This window comes from Sarcophilus harrisii, chromosome 5, assembly GCF_902635505.1.
Source record: "Sarcophilus harrisii chromosome 5, mSarHar1.11, whole genome shotgun sequence".
NCBI lineage: Eukaryota > Metazoa > Chordata > Mammalia > Dasyuromorphia > Dasyuridae > Sarcophilus > Sarcophilus harrisii.
The window spans coordinates 61,525,997-61,538,092 of record NC_045430.1 but is presented as its reverse complement, the minus strand read 5'-3'; the positions used below and the strand labels follow the sequence as shown (position 1 = coordinate 61,538,092).

At 34.5% G+C, this 12,096-nt stretch overlaps 1 protein-coding gene across 12 annotated transcripts in view; it reads right to left on the bottom strand.

Annotated features, from left to right (window-relative positions):
• WNK1 (WNK lysine deficient protein kinase 1) overlaps nucleotides 1–12,096 on the bottom strand; it is a 145,980-nt gene that overhangs the window by 39,548 nt on the left and 94,336 nt on the right. For all 12 annotated transcript variants that reach the window (XM_031939538.1, XM_031939539.1, XM_031939543.1 and 9 more), the window contains 3 exons: nucleotides 10,300–10,519; nucleotides 8,852–9,182; nucleotides 7,356–7,543 (listed from right to left, as the gene is read on the bottom strand). In XM_031939538.1, the coding sequence (XP_031795398.1) occupies nucleotides 7,356–7,543; nucleotides 8,852–9,182; nucleotides 10,300–10,519 (739 nt within the window). The remainder of the gene's footprint in view (nucleotides 1–7,355; nucleotides 7,544–8,851; nucleotides 9,183–10,299; nucleotides 10,520–12,096) is intronic.

The following is a 12,096-nucleotide window of genomic DNA, read 5'->3' as shown; positions in this document are numbered from 1 at the left end:
GCATACAATCCTTTATTTATGAAGTATCACTTTGTATGTATCATACTGACTTGTTTTGTTGGTGGTTTAAAAAACGTTCATTTATTAATGTTGTACATTTAAAAAATGCTACATTGGTTTCACAAATAAGTCCCTTTTAATCTAATTAAAATTTTCAGTTTATGCTAAGTTTTCCCATTCTCTTAACCCCCTCTCATTGAAAACAAAACAAAAAATCCCTCTAAAGTACATGCACAGGAAAATGTAAAGATATAATTACTATTTTTTTTCTGTGATACGAAATACTCTATTTATTCTATATTACATGAATCCTGTAACAAATATTTCATGATCAGACAGATGTAATGGTACATTTAACCAATCTTTCCAAGACGTACTTATGATATTTTCCATTTCAAAAGATCTGTTATGTATTATGGGTATATTTAGCAGCTTTTTATGCTTCACGCCTACATAGGGGTAGAGGAATGGAGTTAGGGTTAGGATTTGGCTTTCTAATCTATTCATTTTACAAATGCCAATCCACTATTGAAAAAACTTGAGTTTTTTCAGCTCCAGGATTCAATATTCTCAAACTTTAAGAATGATTATTGTACTTAATGGAGAAATAAAAACATTAAGGAAAATTTTCTGCAACAGCTTGTCCTATAACCTGAGGATAGAGTGTAGATCCTCCTGAAGAGAGTGAAGCTGATAAGGCTTGCTGAGCTGTGGTACCCTGGGAAAAGCAGAAGAAAAATGGGGACTCTTGTAATACTGTCTGAGGCAGATGGATATATGGCAATGGAAAGTCAGAACCAAAAGGTGCAGATAATCCCCCTGTAGGGGGAGGTGACTGGAAATCTCCTGTATCAGAAGATGTCAATTGTGATGAGTCACTCGAGTATTCTGGACTTCCAACTGGCCAATTCTGTCTGTTGGGCTCCACAGTGGGAACAGTCAATTCTGGCCCTTGATAATTACATTGTTCTTCAGTCACAGGCTGTAGGCGACTATGCAATCCAATTGGTTGAGGAGATGGCCCTTCCTGATTAAAGTCAAGAGTCCCCTGAAGACTCCGATAAACACGCTGAGATAAAGTATCACTTCCTTCTCCTGAAGAGGAGCTTGGTGTATGAACATGAAATTCAAATACACAGCCAGTTCTGCTCTCATTGCTATGAGTTAACACAGCAGGTGCAGAGTGTGGAACAAAAATTGGGTGAAATTTCAAACATGTGGCATCTGCACTAATAGGGGCAGAGACACTTGACAGGGGAGAAGCTGGACCTATTCCAGAATCTAGCCTCAGGCTCTGAAGGTGTCCTACCAAGAAAGCCTGACCAGCTGGAAATTCAAAGACAGAGCTTGAGGAGGGAACATTTTGTATTAGCTTCTGTTCAGGGGTCAGCTTTGTAGGATTTGACAGCACTGGGGAATTGTATGTTACACCATCACAGTGTTCTACTCCTTGGGGCTGATAATGTACTCCTGCTAGATACACTGTTTCCTGAGGCATCATATAGTGAGCTTCTTCTGGAGGTGCTAGTCCAGGTCTATAGTCATTATAAATTTGAGTTGGTTCAAACATAGGATGAACTTGTACTTCATGTGGCTCTCCAGTAACCCTAGTGGCTGTAGTACCCAACATGACCACTGCCTCTGTGGTCCAGTTAGTTGGGCTACCACTGGTAGGATGAAGGTTTTGGCCAAGAGTCCTCAACAGGGGCTGGCAGTGGCGAGTTTGGGATTCCAAGAAGGAGGTGCTCTTGCGACGCTGAGAAACGGCCACCTTTGGTGGGCAGGTAGGAGGAGGTGAAAAAGAGACGGGACGCTCATGAATGGTTGGGAAAAATATCTGTGGTTCTGAGAATGTTGGGGTCCCCCCACACGGATGCACCATGGACTGAGGCTGTATCAACATGAACAAGACAAGTAATTCATATATTTAGACATGAAATTACATTAAACACGTATAGCTTGCTCAAGAGCAGTTCTGCAAAATCTTTTAAGAACACTGCTCCAAATTAAGATTAGCAAGACAAATATTATGTGTTTTTGAAAGTAATAGAAATGGCATAAATATCTATTAAATACATCCAGGGCAAAATGGACAAATGAGAATCTTTTCTTTGGTTAGATACTGCTTTTCCAATTAACTTCTCTTTCCTTGTCAATAATGAATGAAAAACAACAATAGATTGTAGGATCCTAGTTTTATTGTTTTGTTTATAAATGATTATTTTGTTCATTCTGCTAAGCTTTAATAATTAATGGAGCAATGCCACCAATGGAAAAGAAATTAAAGTTATCCTTGATCAAAATATTTTTTAATATAGAAAGTATGTTTCAATTTGTACTTAATATTCCTACATCCTAAATTTCTTAATTATAATCCTATCCCTACCTTACGGACTTCAATATTATCTTATAAATCTGTACACTAATTGAATGGCAGGAAAGGAAGTCTACACATGAGGATGAGCTGCTCTCTCCTGAAAGTAAGGTGAAACTTCTTATAAATTGATTTTCCTATGTTCTATGTCTATATTATATATGAATGAGCAAAATATCATTTTGAGTGTTAACTATTTACAAATAACTATGGTAAGAGCTGGGGATACAGATAGAAAAGATAGTCTCTAATTTTAGGAAGCTCACATTCTAATCTATTAGAAGGGGCAAAACTAATTATGGGTAATTAAATAAATTAATAAACTAATTTGGATAATTATACTGCCCCATCTAGCACAGGGTGAAGTCAGACTTGTAAATAAAAATAAAGTACTAATGTCTAAACACTAAAGAGTACTAATGTCTAAATACTAGAGTAACTTTTTAAACTTTTTATGTCCTTCATAGAAAGACAAGAACTTTTTCTTTCAGACAAGAATTATCCATAAACTCTGGGACCATAGTATTTGGTACCCCATCAAAGGCATATACAATATTAACTTAAGGAATAACCAATGAGGTGAACAGCACTGAAAATGTAGAATCAGTGATCTGACCAAACTATAGAGGAAAGAGTATTAAATTTGGAGTCAGAGAGCCAGTTCCATTTTCTCCTCTGCAAGAGACTTACTTCCTGTGTGACCTGAGAACAGTTGCCCTTTAACTCTATAAAATGAGAGGGTTAGGTCAGATATTGTTAAGATAATCTTTAATTCTAAAGTCACTGATCCTATACTCAAACAAGCATAATAATCAAAATAAACAAATAAATAAATATATAAAAATAAGCAAATAAAAAAATAAAATAATAAATATATATAAATATATAAAAATAAATAAATAAATAAAAATCAGGCTGCGGCAATTAATTTTCATATGCTACTTAATTAAAAAAAAGATACATTATGTTCTTTCTAAGACTTTAATATTGATGTAAAAGAATCTATGATGTTAGCTCCTGGAGGGTATATGTTCACATTCCTACATCATGTTTTAGAAATGAGAGAACTTAAATATAGGGTGCTGACTCTAAAAAGAGATAAGACAAATGTAGCTATACTCTTTAGAACACAATACTTGTGTCAAAACATTTATTTCATTCCTTCCCTAGCAGCAGCACCTTCACTGAGATAGAAGTGAGCCCCATATATATCATATACTCTGGAAGTCACTTTCATATGGTTCAAACTCTAATTCCTCTTCAAGCCAAATATAAGGAAACAAGAGTATGTACCTTTCTCTTTTACTGAAATATCCAAATAATTCTACTATTTTAAATCAATTCTATTCAGGCAAAATTTTCCATAAAAATTAGGCCCTATTGTCTAATTTTTCCTTTCCAATCTTCCTACTTCATCCCTCAATAAGAATGAACTGGTTCTGATTCCCATTTCCTTAGGGAGAATATTACATTTTCTATTAAGACTTGATCAACTAATATATGGAAATATTATGAGGAAGTCTATGTTATCCCTCTTGGTAAAATTTTAATAGAGGTCTTACTCTAAAGAAGGGAATTCAATAGTGGTAATTTCAAGTCTCTGCAGCAGACCTTAAGTTAGTTTTGGATAAATCTTTTTTGGCAGATCTAAAATCTAAGACTGACTAGATTTGTTCTTCCCTTTTCAGCTTAGGATGGAAGATAAATAGGCTTTCCATATAATCTCCACCATTAATCACATTATTAAGTCTTCAAAGTTTCATTGCAACTCCATTATGACTCCCAGAAATAAGATTACTAAAAAAGAGACACACTCCAGAAATACAATGTTATAATTCTGTCTACTCTAGTCTGCTCCATTTTTATTAAAATTCTAAAAGCCTGGATGTATTTAATAGTGACTTATCTTCATTTTTCCAGGAAGTATAATAAACATTCAGGACTGACAAAGAGGGAGGGCAAGCTGGAGCGCCTTTGCTTGCGTGGAGAGGCAGAGTGCATGGGCAGGATATCCTCCAATGCCTTAGAAAGTTTTTCAGCAAATGTTTCTTCAGGAGCAGTCCGAAGGTGGGAAGGAGAAAGAGGAGCAGACAGCATTGGTGGTGGGGTAGAAGGAACACTGGGAGAGATGCGGGACATAAAAGGAACAGCAGAAAGATGGGGAACACAAACCAACATGCTATCATCACGATGAGGCTAAATAAAAAACAAAAAATGAAGATAAATACAGTATTCTGTAGAAAAAATAATAACCAAACATGTAATAGAAATGGGACATAGGATGCCAAGGTAACAATCCCCACTTGGGTAAATATTAGTAAGAATTCTCATGAAGTAAATTCACTTGACAATAAATCACTGGGGTGACAACTCACTGCTGCTCCCTTTTCATCCAGAAAGGTTCATGAAGTCTGTTGCCTCATATGTTACTAGGCAAATACCCTCTAGGATATTCTGACTCTACTATCCTAGTTTAAATGGAAAAAAAGTTTTTAATTGACACAAGGATATATTGAAAGGCAGGAACATAATGTATGTATGCATTTGAGGGTCTCTGGATTTCAAGAACATATAAGAAAAAAATACCCGCACTGCATATTTTATATGGATCAAGTCTATAGTAATGCTGGATACATTGGGAGAAATGTATGTTTCTTTATTAGGAAGAATCAAGATTTACAAATACATTATTTTTTTCATATGTATGTTGGGAAAGAAAGTTAACTTATTCAAGGAAAATTTGCTTTAAAAAAAAACATATAATTAAATACACTATAACATTCTGTTTTTACTGGTTGAACAAAATGGTCATTCTTCATCTTCATGCTTCACCAACTGAGTTGTAAGGACATAATTTAAGTGGTTTGAGCTCATTAGGAGAAAATGTACCATACAAATCTAAAGTATTAAAAGTGAAATACTATGAAATTAATTTTTAAAAAATTAAACACTTCAAAAATGTCAAATTCTTACTGTATTACTATAAAGTGTTAGAAGGCAAAGAGATTCCTGCCTAATAGTCATCATTACCCAGCTATGTCTGTGAATCAAAAATTAAATATCACAATTACTTCTTTTTTATTTATTTTTTGCTGAGGCAATTGGAGTTAAGTGACTTGCCCAGGGTCACACAGCTAGGAAGTGTTAAGTGTCTAAGGTCACATTTGAATTCAGGGCTGGTGTTCTATCCACTGTGTCACTTAGCTGTCCTCAACTCACAACCCTGTGGCAAATGAAGCCAGAAGATTAGAAATTGAATTGTTAATAAGAATTAGAATAACATTAAAAACATGAGAACAGCAGCCATATGATTTTTTTTCAAATTAAATTTTTCTCAGTAGACTACAGACTTATAGCCAAGAACTCTTCTTTTACATTTCTCAATGAAAATTAAAACAAATCAATAAAATAATCAAATATCTTTAATGTGCAAGGCATTGTGGTAAGTACTTGGAACACAAAGACAAAAATTAAACAATTCCTGCCCTCAAGGAGCTTACATTCTACAAGATGTTAAAATTAAATTTTAACATCCAAAAAAAGTTCAGACAAAAAATGTTGAATGTACATTGTGAAAACTAGAAATATCTTCAGGGGCACAAGAACAATTTTCAAATAGCTGTTCTAGAGCTCTTTCAACCAATTTTAATTTCTTTCCCTTACCCTTTCCCCTTCCTCCCTCCAGTTTGAAATTGAACTGTTCAAAACCAGAAGATTAGTATTTTTCCTTTAATTATTGTGGCCATAAAACTTGGAAATGAATCAACTCAAGATTGTTAGAAAAGATTATGATACAAGCCATATTCCCCTACCCACCCCACACACTTTGGGATAAGAAGCTGTATAGTAAACAAAAGAACTTTCTACAACTTAATGAAAAACACATTTAAAGAAGGTCAAGAATACCACAAACATGAAAATTAACAGCCTTTTGAAAAAATTAGACAGACTGGCTATTTGGCTACAGATGGAAATAAATGTTTTAACCAAAGGCTCTTTTAAGGCAATTGATAAAATAATACCAATTATAGTCAATGTTTTATATAACTAACATACAACTACTAAGATCCACAGAAAAATCTAAGGACCTTAGAGACTCGTGAAATATGCAATTATCTTAAAATGGGCTTCACATTAGAAGAAAGGGGCTAAGAGAGATAGTGACCCCAGGGATAATACTGTGTTTATTATATATATATATATATATATATATATATATATATATATATATATATATATATATATACACACACACACACATACATATAATAATGTTTTAGGAAATAGTCACCATAAATTCTGAAAATGAACAAGTAGTCAAAAACTAACAAAGAGGATTGGGGGGAGGAGGGAAGAGAGAAGAGAGAGAAAGGGGCCGGGGAAGGCAAATATACAGTAGGGAAGGAATATGTGCCCAACAGACTTTCCAAGGAAGGAATATATGCACAGCAACTTATGGTAAACTAAACACAAGCATTAAATAAAATGGAAATGCAAACATGGGATTTGTTCATTCTGGAGTGTTCACATGCAGCATTCTATATAAGTCACTTACCTGTGACTTCCACAATAAGAAATCTAATAAAAAAATGCTCAACAAATAACACTTCTGAAAAAAAAAAAAAAACTCCTATTTTTTAAAAAAATCAACTGCTTTCACAGTTACTGTTTCTTAGAACAATTTTAATTTGGCTGTTCCTTACTAGTAAAAGCACTACATAACTGTGACTAGAGCTTGGTCATATATTTACTCAGGTACTGTCACTATAATTGAAAGCCTTAAGCTGATTAAGTAATGTGTTCACTCATCACCCTAATCATATACACCAAAAAGCTTTTCTTTAAGGTGGGTAACAGCTTGCACACCATGGCTCACTTTTCTTCTTTAATATATGTTGGTACCTTGACGGTAGGGATGGATTGATCCTAAGAGCTTTTCTGCTGTAAATATAATTACGTAGTTTCTTACACTTTTACTTACCACGGTGGAGGAAGGATATACACCATGAGGCTGGGATTGTGCTTGAACAACAGAAGCTGTATAGCTTGGGATCGTGCCTGTTGAAAGTGCCTGTTCATGTTGAGACCCATATGAGACAGTCTGCTGGCTGCTTACTCGAGATTCTGTGAAGACTGAAGACCCCTGACCACTGTCAACTGTTCCATCAGCTTAGGGGAATAACACGATAACAAGATATAACACCACATGAATTAAAAAGTTCAGAAAACTTCCAAAACTACTTTAATATTATCCTGTTTAATGTTAGTAATTGGCTTCTATCACAAAAAGAGGCAATTTGATGAAGTGGACTGACTTGGAGTAAAAAAAAACAAAAACAAAAACAAAAAACATATTTTGGAATCCTGGTCCAGGGAGAAGAACTATGCCCTAAGCAAGTCACTTAAGCCCTGGGTCCTCCTGGTTCTTGGTCTAGAATATAGGTACAATATAGAGGTACAATGCTATTAAACCTGGCTCATCAAGTTGTTAACAATGACGGCAATTTATAGATACATAGCTTGTTAAAGGTGGTCAAAGCCAGGATCAGATAGAAAGGTATATAGACTCCAATAAATGAGTGTTCTATAAAGCCAATCAGTAGAGGCAGTGTGAAAAAGCACTCTGGAGTCATGAGGGCAATCTCAATTACTATCTAGACAAGATTCAGTTTCCTCATATGTACATTCTTCAAGGATATAAACCATAAGGCACCATAGAAATCTGAGTTCAAGTTTGTATAAAAGTCTGGCTTCTCACAGTGTTAAGAAGAAAGTTGATATCAATGACTTAAAATGAGTCAAAATGGAAAATGTCCTCTAATGACTACTAAGCTCACTCTCCTTTTAATCAGGACAAAGCACAACTTTCATTCCAACTACTTTCTCTGTATGGATTGGGTCACAGAACAACATTAATTAGGTTTTCTTTATTTTATTTGGTCTGAATCTATGATTTCACCAATGTAGGGAATTTCCTGGCAAAGAATTTTTCTCTATCAAGTTCTGTACCTTCTTTGCCACTTCTAAATCTTGCTGTTATCTAGGATAACACAAAACTACTCTGGATAAAAAAAACAGGATTTGAATTTGAGTCTGGAGTTGGCTCTTCCATCCATTACACTGGGCTTCCCTTTTATCTAGTTAACTTTAGTTCAAAGTTACATAATTTTCAAAGTCTACCAGTAATTGATGTTGTATAGGGGATGTACTGTTTATTAGTACAAACACTGAAAAAACTGAAGACTGCTACTAGTTCACAGCTAATTATACCCAGAAATCAGATTGAGTCTAGACATGTTAAATGAAGCATTTAGCAGATTAATGTGTTCAATTCCGTGATCATAAATGTAGGAAAGAGAAACCAATTCCAACTCATTCCCATTTTTAACTTACAATCAGAAGCAACTATCTTAATTCCATTTGAAATGTTAGTGCACTAAATTACAAGCAGAACTACTTTGTTATAGAAATACTTACACAACACGGAGAGACTAGGTTGTTGATACTGCAGTTGTTGGTGTTGATCTGCCTCTGGTTCTTCTGGCTCCACTTGGGTGGAAACTGAGGCTGATGTGGTAGAGACAGTAACTGTGCCAGGGGTAGAAGGAATCAATTTGGTCCCAGCCTGAGAAATGGTTGTTGGCTGTTCAACTTGCTCCTTTAAACTGATCTCTTCTTGCTTTCTTTTCTCCTGTTCTTCCCTTACCAACTGTCGCTGCTCTCGTTTTCTCTTTATAAGGGACACTCTGTCTTTGATGGCTTTGGCCATGGTCTTGTGATCTCCTTCACAAACATACCCTGATTCTACCTAAAAGACAACAGAGTATATATCAAAGTATATTATTAGGAAGTATATATATAGAGAGAGAAAAGAATGAGTAGACCTGGGAAGGAAGTACTTCAAATACTGAGGGAAAATTGGAAATTTAGTAGAACTTGCTTCAGGTACCCCTCAACTCCCCCCACCCCTTAGAAGCATAAAGTAAGTACTTGCAAGTATTCTGTACTGCAACACCTAAACTGGATTTGCACTTTTTGGAACATACTGCCTTAAGATTTTTCCTTTGTACTCCTCCCTCATTAAAAATAGCTTATCCTGCATCTCATCCTATTGGAAATGGTCTCTGAAAAACATTTATCAAGCAAGCACTAATTAAGTGCTTACTAAATGCCAGGTACCATGCTGTGTAGAGGAAATACAAAGACAAAGAGTTAAAAATGCTTACATACTTTTGAGAGGAAATAAAAAGTATGTATGCTGATGCATACAAAATTGGCAATTTCAAGCACTGTGGGAAGATTTGTTGTTGATTGAGAGAGCTATTTTTGGACAAATGAATTTTTTAGTACTATTCAAATTTCAGTGGTTAACTAGGTAATCTTTTCCCAGCTCAAAAATCTTGTATGTATCTTGGTAAATTCCATCAACTACCTTAATTCTAGTCCCTGAGGCTGAACATTTTCCATATAACAACTCTTCAAATAATTGAAGATAACTCCCAGGTCACTCAAATCTTATTAATCATCCCCAATTTCTTCAACCAATATAAACGTAGCATATTTTTGAGACCTTGTACCAATCTGGTGGTTCTACTTTGAAAACACAAAAAACTTACTAATGACCCTTCAGACTAAATCCAATACTTCAGACATAGGCATCCCTCATCCTACATCCTGCACCCTTCCTTATTCTACAGACTATGCTTTTCAATGCAACTAATTTTCTTAGCTATGATATCATGCTGCTGATTTATATTGAGCTTGCAAGGCCTAAACCTGCCTAAATTTTTTTTCAAATGAACTACTGTTTAGTTATGACTTTGTAGTTAGCTTTACATTTATCCCTGTAAATCTCAGTTTTGTGTCACTTGCACAATTTTTACACAGACATTTGGAAGGGTTGCAGAAAGAGAAAATGCCTTTACCATTTCTTGAGCTACATCTTCTGGGACATCTCTCTCCAAATCAAAGGAAAATTCAATTGCTTCATTGTCTTTGTATTTCCCCTTCAATTTCTTAATATCTTCAATGCGTAACCATAGCTTAATGGCTATCTTTTCACCATCATCTTCTTCAGCTAGTTCTACTCGTACTCCTGTTTCCTCCTGGAAGAAGGCATGGTTCAAAAGGTCTTTGATAGCATATCTAGAAAGAAGGAAGAAAATAATAGCATTAAAAGCAAAACAATCTTTCAATGTGGCAGAATCCTTTATTATTTCTACTAAACATAGTAATTCATCATTTTCAAACATAAAATTGCTAAATTTTTAAAATGATAGTCTTAGTCCTCAATGAATTTTATATTTTACCAACATAGCTTCTTCCCTTAAATTTTCTTTAAGCATAAGAACAAAAGAAGACTTGATTATTTTACCAATTTGTTAATGAGGTTTCTCTTAACAATGCAATTAAATCTCAAATTATATGAAATTATTATCAATCACCACATATCTATATTTATATCTAGCATTTTAAGTAGTGCTTTTATTATTTCCATTCTTTAAAGAATGCTAACTAGGGCAGAAGAGGTCAAGTAATTTGTCCAAAACCATACAGTCATTAAGTGTCTAAGGCTGGATTTGAACTTAGTTTTTCCTGACTCCAGGTCCAGAACTCTGTCCATCTGTGCAACTTACATATGTTTAATCCAAAATCACCTTATCAGTTATCACTGTTGAATATAACCTATAAATTCTGTTTTCAAACCAATTGTTCCCATATTTCAACATCACAAATTAACTACCTCAACATTTCAGTTTGAAATGAATAACAAAAAAATCCTTAAATTAGATTTAAAATCCATTGTTCTTACAATTAAGCTCTTTTTAAAATGGGAATCAATATATTGGGATAATGGGAATACAATTGGAATCTAAAAAAGGTCTTGATATTAGAATCTCTTTGAATATGAAAATGGGAAAGTGAAGAGATTAATTCCTCTATACCCTAATCAAATCCTTAATCTTCATGAAAAAAAAATATTTATGTGTATATATAATAAAAATAATAAACATATATAAATAAAAAGAACAGGTACAGAGTCCCAAAAAAGACCTATGAGAAGATGTCAAGTCAGATTGGGGGCAGGGAGGACATGCAGACATTAAGTGTGGAACACAGCATGTGAATTCATCTTTTTTTGATTTAGTGGTCAGTTTTGCTGGGGATCAGCTTCATTTCTCTTTTTCTTTAAAAAAAAAATATTTTCTACATAGCAGGGGCTTATGACAACAGGAGAGTGAGGGAATACTAGGAAAAATTTAGTGATATAGAAACACGTATTATTGATAAAAATGTCTGTCAAAAAGATAAAAATTTGAGTTTGTCACATTTAGACCGCTGTCAGATTTGGGCTAATCAAAATTAATATACAAATGAACTCACTCAAAAAAAGACACTGGATTTCAGCCAAACCCCAAATGTTGATGAGTCAGTCATATGGCAGATATATTTGCCACTCCTCTGAGAAAAGTCCTTGGTTAGTACAAGTGACTAAGCTAGGGCTCCTCCTAAGCCTTAGGCAGAATCTTCCCTCCTCCCCTCTCCCCCCTTTTAAATGAAAGGAAACTGGATGTTTTGTTCCTTTTTGCTCTGGCACAGTGGCAATAATGATTCAAGACCTGTAAATTTCAATTTAAAAAGCCCAAAATGTTATTTTACCCATCAAAATTTAGTACCTGAATGAAACTTTAAAATGCTATAAAACATTCAGTCCTGAATTT